Here is a 13,077-nt window from a genome sequence, read left to right on the forward strand (position 1 = left end):
CCAGCTCACTGATAGACTATCAAAACCAATTGCTTTTAGCTTGTCAATCAGAATGGAGTGATTGACAGTGTTGAAGGCCTTTTGTAAGTCCAGCATGACCACAGCATAGTATCGCAATATTTAGCATGGCAATATTGTATCGATGCCAAGTATCGATTTAAAAAATAATAATCATATATATATATATATAAATTCCAATTTGTCTGCAATTTGCTTTATCTTGTCAGATAAGACAGATGTTGTATATATATTTCCGTTGGAGACATTAGATTGCAAAATCACAATACTATCATCTTGTGACTTAAGTAGCATGATGATATGGTATCGTGGAGCCTCTGGTGATTCCCACCCCTACTGTGTTGTGTGACATTGTACCTCTTTGAGCAGTGGAGTTTTGAGAAGCTCATGATAGGCCTTGGCAGACTCCCCAAACTTGTCATGTTTTTGGAGATCTAAAGCTTTGTGATACAAAGCAAAGGCCTCGGCTTCCTGTAGGGCAAATAAGTCAGCCAGGTCATACAAAGAAGATAAATGTAGCATGTGTTCATATAGTCTTAACATAGGTTTATATCTCACAAAAATTAAATCTTGTTATTTTTTAGCGTTTGTACCTGAGCCTCCTTGGTCCGACTCTTGCTGCTTCTGAGTGGGTCTTGAGATTCATCAGCAGCGCCTGAAGCAGCATTTAATGCTGCTATGCGGATCTGGTGGGGTTACAAAGGGAAATAATAAACAAAAACATTTGATTAAGAAAAATCGTTACCCCAAGAATTGCTGATTACAATGATAAATAGTATTGTTGAATAGCAAATAACACAGGTAAGTCTCACCATTTTAGAATGAACGAAGCAGACCTTCAACTTCAAACGTAATGACTTTTGACGGGACCTACATTTTTGTATAAATAAAAAACACAATCAGAGGAAGGGATACAAGCAAGCAGGTGGAGGAGCACTTGATAAATCCCCGCCTAATCATTACTAGCCTGTTTTCTTCTTTTTAGTACATAACTAAGCTAGGTAACGTTATTACGTGAGAGCAATCCTAAAAGACGTGGACGAAAGCTTCCCTGGGGCCGGTCAACATCACTAGCCCCTAATCGAGACAAATGGTGCCGCGATGACAACTAACATCTAACGTAACGCTATAACGACGACATTACGTCAATCGATCACATTATCGATCACACGAGCTAGTAGCGAACGACGCCGCCGTCTTGTTGTGTGTAGAGCTATAGCAGAGTCTGCAACATTGATTGATTGAACATTTTATTAAGATTGCAAAATTGGTACAATACAGTACGGCTCAATACACACAATTGTTAAGGGGATGCAGACCAGAGAAAGACTTTCGTCTTGTTTACATCAGGGTCCCCCATTTTCAATTCATCACATGAACCGAGCTAACGTTAGGATGCCGGGGGCAGGTGGCCTAGCCCTACAAAGTCTCATTTGAGCTCATGGAAAGTTGCATTGTTGACTAATGTGCCATACAAAATGTAATAAAGTGATCTAGCTGTGAAAAGCAGCTGCCTTTAGACTGACCGGTCGAGGCTAAAAAATATCAAACGTGAATGTGAGTCTAGCTAGCTTAGCGTTAGCTAACGTCAAGTCTCACCGTCAAACGTGAAACAACTTACCATTCACCCCCACACTCTCAATAACGTTACCATGTGTGGCAATTTGACAAGACGGGTCGTTTTAAAAAGACTGCGTTTTGTTTGGAAAGAGGGGGACATTAAAAAGTAGGGCTTCAGAACTTCCTAACGCCATCCTTTGTGCTGCTGTTGGGCGTCACGCAACATTTCCGCTGCTACCCGCTGTTTAGTAACGTCGTGTGTTACTGGTCAATACGTTGTGGGCGTATCAAATGGGCCAATCAGAAACTCAGATATTTGGTAAAACCACACCTCACCCTGCGCTGATTGGAGGGGGTAGTGTCCCATGGAGGGGGGCGGGGCACCCATACTAGAGGTCTTCGCCATTCAACTTTCCACAATAGTATCTAGCTGCAGAACGACAGCCACTCGCAGTAGCACACGTGTAGCTTAATCCCAGCGGAAGAGTCGCAGAACGCTTCCGCATTCTTCGCCGCACGCCAGTACGGTAATGCGCATTTCCTTTTCCTTCGCCCAGGTGCTCGCGAGGTGCCCGCGAGGTGCTCGCGCGCGCATGCGCATGAGATCCCCGCTTGGTTCGACACATAATAACACGCTTTGGTTCATATTAATCACGCTTTGGTTCATATTCTTTGGTTCATATTAATCATATTAATCACATACACGCGATGGACGCAGCAGGCGATCACTGCTACTGTTATTCAGCCGCGCCGAGGTACATGCATTTGTACGTCACAGGCATGGGCGGCGGGTGTATAAGGCTGGGGCAGGCTGTGCCTTCCCAGACCAGTCGACACATTATTTTTATTTATTTAAAAAAAAAAAAAAAATGTTAGCCTTTATTTTTTCCCCTGTGTACCTGTGTGTGTGTGGGGGGGGCTGGGGTCCGTCAATGGATAGGTGTGGTGACACTTAACATTCCAGACGGCCTGAATACACTGAAGACTGGCAGGAGCCCCCACCCACCCCCACTTCAAAACATGGTTAAAAAAGAACTTGTCAACAACATCCCTGCAGAACACCATATGCTTGCCTGTACCTAATATGTAGAATTATTGTTTGTTTGTACATTGTCTGTACATGTCTGATGTAAATATTTAGCATTTATATATAAATAATTTATATTGGGCATACTGCAGAATTAGGCAGCCTGTGTGTGTGTGTGTGTGGGGGGGGGGGGGGTCGCCCCGACGGAGGTGTCAATGGGTAGGTGTGGTGACACAGTTGACATTCCAGACCGCATCCAGTACGTACCAATCACATCGCACGCACCGTTTGTATAAACATTATACAAACATTATAAACATAATTTAGCTGCTGCTGATGCATAATGAATGAATGGTGAGTTGTTTAAAATGACAACATACAGGTGTTAATTATTTGATTTGATTGATCCGAGAGACCGAGAGAGATTGCTCCAGAGCATCTCAGAGCATTACATTTTCAACTCGACCTATTAACGTGAACTGCGAACCACAAAGCACCGCCGCCACTGTTGAAATGTATATACTATATATGCGCAGGCTGCTGGCTAGTGTGTGTCTTGTGCTGCAGCCGGCTCGCTGGCCGAGGTGTCAACGACGAAGGTGTCAATCTGTGGCAGCGTTTAACATTCCAGGTATACAGGCAGTAACCAATCACGCATAGGCTCAGGTTAAATAATGTGGCCAATCACATCATTCACATGATCATCCTGAATCTGATCCCGCAGGCAGAGTAAAGCAAACATCTGTGTTCTGAATTTCAGCCCGCCGATCGCTTTGTAGAGAAGCGAGGAGGCATAACTAGCGATCACCTGAGGCTGTATGTTGTTTTATCTTGGCAAACAAGGGCTTGCTCTAAGAGGACATGATGAGAGTCCGAGTTCATCAAATCGTGGAAACTTTTTAGAGCTACTGTATGTACATTGTTTTCAAAGCATGATGAGATCTAAATTACGAAAAACTTTCACTTCATTGCAACTTGTGATTCAATTCTCACCAAGACGAAACGTCGCATTTATCTGCATTAAGGTAAGACAATGGTTCATATATTATTGGATGCCTTCATTTGAACACTTAATTTGCACTATATATAAATGAGTGGGGCTCGCTGTAGTATAGCCTAGTAGTGTGTGTGTATATGAAATCAGAACCTGGACAGTTTGCGTGAAACCAAAAATAAAAGGTCAAATTTTTCTCGCGCTACGCGCGCGGGGGCGTTCCCAATACAGCCTACCTACACCATAAGCCCATCCGCCGCCTATGGTCACAGGAGAGAAACCGTGTATTCAAAGAAAGCTATTAAAATAGTCTTTGAATCTAAATATACTTTCTTTGTAAAATTTGTCATAATGTAGCATTTGTGTGTGTAACATACTGTAAAAAATAAATGTTTTTTCACAGGAAATTCACTTCTCTGGTCTGCATCCCCTTAACAATTGTGTGTATTGAGCCGTACTGTATTGTACCCATTCTGCAATCTGTTATTTTCATTCAATCAATTTCATTCAATCAATTTTATGAATGACCGAAAAAACAATGTTACAAAGTAAAGTTGACAGCTGCGTTGTGTTATCGTTACAATGTACAGGGAAATAACATTATGGCGTTGCGAGTGAATCGCATCGCGATAATATACATGTATTCCATAATATGTAAAGTACAGTTGGAATATTATTGTATGTATTTTTTTGTTTTTATACCACACATCCTGACATACAGACACTACAAACACCCACGTCCACACACCAGTACATAAATCCACTGACACCAATGATGAAGGACCACAATGGAAACAAGCCTATGGCTTTATTGTGTTTTATGAAATCCTATTGGTAAATGGAGAAAATGTATACCTGTTTTCATATTGTGATCCAATGTATATGTGTGATTTTCCATTCTAAACCAATAAACTATTAAAAAAAAAAAAAAAAAGCGGTCTCTGCAGCAGAGGGGAGTTTGGGAAGAGCAACGAAGTGCACAGCCTTTGAGAAACGGTCAACAATGGTGAGGATGGCTGTGTTACCGTGTGAGAGGGGGAGGCCGGTGACGAAGTCCAGGGCGACGTGTGACCAGGGCCGACCGGGGACAGGGAGCGGACGAAGGAGCCCGGCGAGCGGTCGATGGGAGGCCTTTGCACGAGCACAGACGGTGCACGCCAGGACGAAAGCGCGGGTGTCCTCTCTCATGGTGACCCACCAGAAGTGCCTCTTCAGCAGGGATAGTGTCCGGTCGATCCCAGGGTGGCACGCGAACCAGGAAGCGTGAACCCACTCGAGCACCTGGGAGCGGACAAGGTCAGGGACAAAAAGCCGGTTAGGTGGACCGTTACCTGGGTCCGGCTGGGCACGCTGTGCCTCCCTGACGATGGACTGGATCTCCCAGGTGGCGGTGGCCACCAGACAGGATGTGGAGAGGATGGTGTCGGGGTGTGTGGGACCCCCCTCGGGGATGAACTGCCGGGAGAGGGCGTCTGGCTTGGTGTTCTTGGAACCAGGCCGGTAGGTCAGGGTAAAATTAAACCTGGCGAAGAACAGCGCCCAGCGAGCCTGGCGAGAGTTCAGGCGCTTGGCCGTTGAGACGTAGGCGAGGTTCTTGTGGTCCATTCAAACCAGGAAGGGGACCTCCGATCCCTCCAGCCAGTGCCTCCATTCCTCCAGGGCTAGCTTGACCGCCAGGAGCTCCAGGTTCCCGATGTCGTAGTTGACCTCGGCTGGGGTTAGGCGGCGTGAGAAGAAGGCGCAGGGGTGCAGCTTCTGGTCGATGGCGGAGCATTGGGAAAGAACCGCCCCCACTCCGGTGCAGGAGGCGTCCACCACGAACTGGCGGGACGTGTCCGGCTGGACGAGGATGGGAGCGGTGGTGAAGTGCCGGCGCAGCTCGGCGAAGGCGGAGTCCACTGCGTCGGACCAGACGAAGGGCACGGAAGGCGAGGTGAGTTGGGTGAGGGGCGCCGCGACCAGGCTGTAGTCCCTGATGAAGCGCCGATAAAAGTTGGCAGACCCCAGGAAGCGTTGGAGCTGTTTGACGTTGGTGGGACGGGGCCAGTCGGACGCCGCTCTGATCTTCTCGGGGTCTGCCCGGATCTTGCCGCCCTCAATGATGTAGCCGAGGAAGCCGATGGAGGAGACGTGGAACTCACACTTCTCCGCCTTGACGAACAGCTTGTTCTCCAGAAGACGCTGGAGGACCCGGCGGACGTGCTGGACATGCTCCTCCATGGAGCGGGAGAAGATCAGAATGTCGTCTAAGTAGACGAAAACGGAGCGGTGGAGTACGTCATTGACGAGGGCCTGGAAGACAGCAGGGCCGTTGGTCAGTCCAAAGGGCATTACCTTGTACTCGAAGTGGCCGAGTGGTGTCTTGAAGGCCGTCTTCCACTCGTCTCCTTCCCGCATGCGGACAAGGTGATAGGCATTCCTGAGGTCCAGTTTTGTGAAGATGGTGGCACCTTGCAGGGGCTCAAAAGCAGAGTCGATTAAAGGCAGGGGGTACTTGTTTTTTACCGTGATGTTGTTGAGGCCCCGGTAGTCGATACAGGGGCGAAGGGAACGATCCTTCTTGGAAACGAAGAAGAATCCTGCGGCGACAGGAGAGGAGGAGGGGGTGATTATGCCCGAGGCCAAGGATTCGTGGACGTACTTCTCCATTGATTCTCTCTCTGGGCGTGAGAGGTTGAACAGGCGACTAGTGGGGAGTGGCGCTCTGGGGAGTAAATCAATGGCACAGTCATATTGGCGATGAGGAGGCAGGGAGAGAGCCTGTTGTTTGCTAAAAAACGCTTTTAAATCATGGTAGGCAGGCGGAATTGCAGACAGATCAATGTTCTCATTGGGGGGGTGCGAACCGGCGCCCTCTAGTGGCGGCCGAGCCGATTGCAGACAAGCGACGTGACAGTGGGCGCTCCAGCTGGTCACCAGGCCGGTAGGCCAATTGATAACGGGATTGTGTAACTTGAGCCAAGGCATGCCCAGGACAATGGGATTGTGGGGAGAGTTGGTAACGTGAAACCGAATATTCTCGCTGTGATTCCCGGATAGCAGAAGGCGGAGGGGTACGGTGTGGCGAGTAATCCGCGTGAGAAGTTTCCCGTTTAACCCCCGGGCGTCACGGGGTATCGGCAAGGCGTCAGTAGCGATGTTGTAACAGGAGACTACTTCGGCGTCGATGAGGTTCTTGTCAGCCCCTGAGTCAACCAGGGCGGATAACGGGAGTGATTGGTTATTCAGACACAGCGTGGCGCGGAATAGCATGTTTGGGCCGGAGCTGGGAGCGATATCAAGACTCGAACAGACGCCCAGCGCTACTGTCGAGCCCCGTCGTTTGGGCGAAGCGAGCATGAGGCAACGGAGTGACCTGTTTGGCCGCAGTACGCGCGGGCGGCGCGACGAGGCGGACCGGGTATAGGCGAACGAGCGGTGCTAGCTTTCTCTCGACGACGTTCCCGAAGACGCATGTCCAGTTCCCTGGCCAAATGGATTAGCTCGCTCAGGGAGGTGGGTCTTTCTTTGGACGCAAGCTCGTCTTTTATAGCGTCGCTCAAGCCTTGGCGGAATGCGCCTCGCAACGGTGTGTCCCCCCAGTCGGAGCCAGCGGCGAGGATGTGGAACTCGATAGCGTATTCGCTTACACTGCGACTTCCCTGGCGGATCGAAAACAAGCCGGAGGCCCCCTCTGAGCCATCTGGAGGGTGGTCAAACACTTTACGGATGTCGTCGACGTACTCGGAGTACGAATTGCAGAGGAAGGAATTATTAAAGTGGAGAGCGGTGGCCCATTTCAACGCCGCGCCTGTGAGCAGAGCCGACAGGTAAGCTACCTTAGACCTATCGCTGTGAAACGTGTAAGGTTGCTGTTCGAACACCAATGAGCACTGAAATAAAAACGCACAGCATTTGGAGATGCTTCCGTCATAACGCTCTGGTGCGGGGACAGGGGGTTCTCTATGCGGGGGACTTGGTGCAGCGGGGGAAGTGGCTGGTAGGCCCTGCTGTGCCAAGTGTGCCTCGATACGGAGAAATTGTGTTTCTCGCTCAACGGAGTCGAGGGCGAGAGCGGCCAGCTGCGCCGTGACGGCGTCTAGGGAGTGAGCGAGTTGGTCGACCCGGGCGGTCTGGCCGTTGATGATACTCACAGACTGCTTCTGAAACTTCTTCCATTCCTCGGTCTTGTGTACAGCTGGTGCTGTCATCGTGGTCGTGGTATTCTGTGAGACTGTGGTCTGGAGCACAGCCCAATTGCTGAATACACAGGAGAGGAGATAGGAGTGGTTTCAAGGCTGTTTAATGAAATGAGCAACACAGGAATTGGGGGGAATAGAACGGGGTTATGTTCTGTCTTGTGGCTGCCGTGGCGGCAGCGAGCGAGCAAGCGGTCCTTGTGCTTGTCTTGGGAGCTGCTGGGCTGCAGCGGGTGAGCAAGTGTTCCTCTTCAGGGACAGGAGACGTCCAGGCAGGGACAGCAGTCCTTTGGGGCACAGGAGAGAACAGGTTAAAGTAGGCAATACAAGGATGGAATCCAGCAGAGCTTTAGGCAGAGACGTCGTACCTGGGTAGTGGTAATTAATACCACGACAGCTTCTGGTCAGCGTCAAGGAGTAGAAGTAGGCATTCCATCATGGGGAGGATTGAGTGCAGCTGTGAAGAGTGAGGTGCCTGACCGCGTGTGAATTAGGGGGATGGAGTGCAGCTGGGTGTATGAGGGTAAAGGGAGGGGTGGATGGAGAAGGAGAGGATGAGGAGGAGTGTGTAGTGGGTGGAGAGGGGGATGAAGAGGAGCGTGTGGAGAACGTGAGGGGAAAAGGAGGGGGAGTGAAGTATGCCCGTGCTGTGATTATGACATTAGGGGCCTGTGTGGTTTCAAAAAGCAGCAGAATGCAAGAGCTTATCTATCTATCTAGGTCGTCCTCGGACGGGCCCTCCATCGGTGCTTCCAGTCATCCCGATCCTCCATGCATCTGGCTAGCTCGCCGGTGCTTTCTGTTCCCACATCTCTCCTGAGTACGTCCACATAGGTTAACGTGGGACGTCCTCGTGATCGATGCCCGTGTGTTGGTTCCCACAGTACAAGTTTGCTGGTTGGCATCTCATGGTGTCTCTGGAAGTGACCTGCCAGCCTCATTCTCCTGACTGCCACTTTATCGCTCACCTTTAGCACCCCCCCATACAAGTTTGCATTAGTGACATGCTCATCCCTGTTGATGTTGAGCACCACACGCATCATTCTGGTGTAGCACCCATCCAAGGACTTCTGCAGGGTGGGCTTCAAGGTCCAGCATTCACTGCCATACAAAAGGACAGACTCAACTGTTGCATGAAAGAAGTTGAGCTTGATTTGACGGGGGAGGTTGGATTTCCACACACTGGTCATGCCGTTCAGAGCCCTCCACGCAAGTGCCTTCCTCACTTTAAGGTCTTGCTCGGACGAGTTGACCCACGAGCCCAGGTACTTGAAATCACTGACTTCCTTTAGAGCAGAGCCTCCTGTTGTCCTTAGAGGTGGATGATCCGGGAGGATGTTATACATTATGACCTCGGTTTTCTTGGCATTTAGCCTAAGGCCAACCTTGGCGCACTCCGTCTCCACTCTGCACAGGAGTTCCTGTGCCTGCTCCACCTGGTCAGAGAGCAGGCTGATGTCGTCCGCGTAGTCAAGGTCTGTTAGGACTATGGCGGGGTGTCGTCTCGATCTCCTTGGGGTTATTGTGAGACCAAGTTCCTGCTCCCGTCCATTGATGGCCTTCCTGAGCGCATAGTCGAGGACTATGACGAAAAGGAAGGGGGCAAGGGTGTCCCCTTGCATCACTCCAGCCAGGATGTCAAATTCTTCACTGTTGCCATCTGGGGTTACCACCTTAGCCCTTGTACCCGTGTGCATGGTCCCTATGGCCCGGAGTAGATTGGGAGGGACTCCGTAGGCCTTGAGTATCCTCATCATCACGGCTCTGTGTATCGAGTCAAAAGCCTTTTTGAAGTCGATAAAGCACAGTACCGCTGTCAGGTTGTTCTTCTTAACCTCCTCGATGATTCTTCTTAAGGCCAAGATCTGGGCCACAGTGGTCCTCTTCTCTCGGAAACCATTTTGGTTCTCCCTGAGGTGGGGGTCGATGGCTTTCCTTATCCGGTTTAGTATCATGCGATTGTACATCTTTGCAATGACACATGTCAGACTTATGCCACGGTAGTTGTCTGGCTTCGAGAGATCTCCGGACTTAGGCACTGGGATGATGTTAGAGAGAGACCACATATCAGGCTGGTTGTTTTTCATCAGGGCATGGTTGCAGAATTCCAGGATGATGTTGTCAAGGTCACAGTTCTTATAGACCTCTGGGGGAATGCCGTCCGGCCCAGAACTTTTCCCCTGCTTCAGTGTGGATTTCACTTTGGTAAACTCCCTGGCTGTGAAGGGACCATCGTCAATAGTGAGATTCGTGAGGACGGCAGGTATCGTCTCCTCATCTTCATCCACTGTCGAGTGTGTTCCCAGTAGATTTCGGAAGTGAGTGAACCAGGAGGTCACCCTCTCCTCTGGGCTGTTGCCTTCTACCTGTCCCTGCTTCGACCTTTTCCTCCCACTCATCTCATTGATGACCCTCCATGCCTCCCCATACTGCTGTTCACCATGCGCTGCCTCCACTCTCTGCACCTTCTCCATCAACCCCTCCCCCCTTATCTTGTCGTAGGTATCGAACAAAAGCTGTTTGGCCTTTTTCAGTACCTTGCGATTCTCTGCAGTCTGCTCATGCCCGTAGCCTCGTCGTGCCTCCTCCACGCCCTCACGTGCCACCATGACTTCTGGGTGTTTGGACCTCCGGGAGACCCCATTCCTCTCCACCACTGGAACACACATCCTGGCCGCCTCTTCATTCGCAGCAACGAACCGCTTGTATTTGGTATTAGGCTCCTCCCCCTCACCTAGCAGCTGAAAGCGATTCCTCACTTCCACTGCGTACCTAGTTTGAAGGCCAGGGTTGACTGAGAACGCCTTCCAGTCATACCGCGTCTTCAGGCTTGGTTTGGGGACCCTGAGGCTCAGTCGCACCCTCATGGAGACCACTCGATGATCAGAGCCCACAGAGTTGAACGTGCTGTAAGGTTCAGCATTCAGGATGGAGTTCCTCCACCTTCGTCTTACTAGTATGTAGTCCAGTTGACGTTGCATACCGGTAGCCCGATCCTGGAAGGTCCATCTCTTGCCCCTTCTTTTCTGGAACATGGTGTTCGCAGCCAGTAGCTCGTGTTCCATCAGTAGGGCTGCCAGGTATTCGCCATTGCGATTGGTGGATTCGTGGTGTGTGAAAGGTGCATCCTCTGGTCCGAGCCTTGCATTGAAGTCACCCAGGATTGCTAGGAAGTTGTGAGCCGGGATATCATAGACCGCTGTTGCAAGGTCCTCATAGAACTTCTCCACCTCCTCAGCTAGTGCCACATTGGTGGGTGAGTACACGACTATGACAGTTGTAACTGGGTTGCCATCAAAGTCAGCAATAAGGATCCTGTTGGTGTGATAGCGTACCCTACGGAGAGCTTTACGTGCCCGATAACTCAGCAATAGCCCCACACCGCCAGTGGCAGCCTGTGCCTCGTTTCGCCACGCTGATGAGGTGATGAACCAGCATCTTTCCACTCTGTGATACACTATCTGATCCTCAGCATGCACTCTTCTATGCTCCTGGATTCCCAGGATCTCAACCCCCCTTTCCTCGGCACAGTGTGCCAGTTCCTCCAATCTTGCTTCTTCTCTCACTGTGTTTGCGTTGAAGGTTCCCATGGTGAATGGTCTCCGACAACGCAGGGGTGCATTGGACCGCGTGCTGTGATCGGATAGAAGCCTCCCTTCCGGGTTTGGGGTCCTATCGTCATACTGTCCTCTGGGGAGAGGACCAGCACCACCATCCTCTGCTTGGTTCCTGCGGACTCCCGCCGCTGGAAGTATAGGTTTAGGAATGACTTTGTTCTCCATATTTTAGGCCTTACAATGCGCAATTTAAAGACTGTGGGGCGCAACTCCTCGTAGTCCTACTTTGGCCGTTTTAGGCATGATCCCTTATCCGCCCTTCACTCCAATGCCTCCAGGTGGTAGACGGCTCGGAGCCAGGTGCAAGCAGCACCCGTGGTTTTTGTTCGGAGTGTCCTTCTCCTAGATGGGTTGCCTTGCATGGCTATGAGCCCCATCTGCCCTATGCACCCTGTATCCCTAGGTAGGGAGGCTAGAGAGGGTACTAACACTTGCCCAAGGTGAACCCTCAGACTAGTGGAGGGAAGGAGTTGTCTTACTTCTCCATTCTAGTTCGGCTTTCGCTAGAACTAGCCACCGCCCTAGATGAAGAGTATTCATAAAGGCCGTCTCCTTAAGCTAGACTAGAAGGCACTTAGAAGGCACCACTTTCAACCATTTAAATGTTTCATATTATAAATCGATTTCTATTTTAAATTAGTACAATTTAAAATGAGTTATGATTTTTAGAACCCTAGCTTAACCTAACCCTATTTGCTACTAACCAATAATGTTCAGTAAGAGTCCTTTCTCAGCGCAATCCATGCTGTTCCTCATACTAGCTCTGGCTAGTTGGCCACAATCCAATGCAGAATTGACAGAGGTTGCTGACATTTACGTCACAGAGTGCACACAAAGTAAATTTCAACAAGCCTCAGTCGGTTTGCACAGGCAGGAGCGTGACCCCATCGACTTTGTATTGGTTCGTAGCCAACTATCTGGAGCTAGCACGAGGACAAGCATGGAGTGTACTAAGAAAGGATTCTACCGATCAACATCCATTGGTTAGTAAGAAACGGGGATAGCGTTCCAAAACTCACAACCATCCCTTTAAGCTCTTAAGCCCTAGCCATATTTTCAGAAAATGTGCCTAAAAGTACATACCCAAGTAAATGGAAGATTGCTCGACCACTTCTACAAGGTCCATTTGCATGTTATTGGTATCTAGGGACATCTATGGACCTCAGGGAATGTATTCACAATAGGGGTGTAAAGGTACGCGTATCCGTACCGAACCGTTCAGTACGGCTGTGTACCGAACGAATACAACGGTATGTTAACCACTAACAACCGCCCACCGGGGGCTGTTTTTTTCACAATCTAATATAATAATTTTTTAATTTTTTATTTAACAAATCAATAATTAATTTCAATATAGAATATTCGTTGACAGCCCTACAAGTACAATTAGTTACTGCACACTACATCACCCCTGAGTGGAACATGGAAAGCCAAACTTTCCCCCACTGTACCGAAAACCCATACCGAACCGTGACTTCAAAACCAAGGTACGTACCGAACCGGGGTTTTTGTGTACCGTTACAAACCTAATTCACAATGTCAGAAATATTGTGTCTATGAATCGGGCCAAATCTCCTCTTTCCAATGGCAATTCAATCTGGATTTAGTACCACCCGGCGCCCGTTACAGGGCAGCAAAGACTGAATGAAATCTGTAAGTAGAGTTACTTTTTTATAATGTAAA

At 49.6% G+C, this 13,077-nt stretch overlaps 1 protein-coding gene across 1 annotated transcript in view; it reads right to left on the reverse strand.

Annotated features, from left to right (window-relative positions):
* The window catches only part of cabin1 (calcineurin binding protein 1), a 247,311-nt gene extending 245,556 nt beyond the window's left edge, over window positions 1-1,755 (reverse strand). The window contains 4 exon segments of the mRNA XM_084323492.1: window positions 376-489; window positions 612-704; window positions 831-888; window positions 1,640-1,755. Coding sequence (XP_084179618.1) covers window positions 376-489; window positions 612-704; window positions 831-833 — 210 coding nt within the window. The 5' untranslated portion in view covers window positions 834-888; window positions 1,640-1,755.
* Window positions 1,756-13,077: the final 11,322 nt, after the last annotated feature.

The sequence above is a fragment of the Notolepis coatsorum genome (genome assembly GCF_963971535.1).
Source record: "Notolepis coatsorum genome assembly, chromosome: 10".
NCBI classification, from domain to species: Eukaryota; Metazoa; Chordata; class Actinopteri; order Aulopiformes; family Paralepididae; genus Notolepis; species Notolepis coatsorum.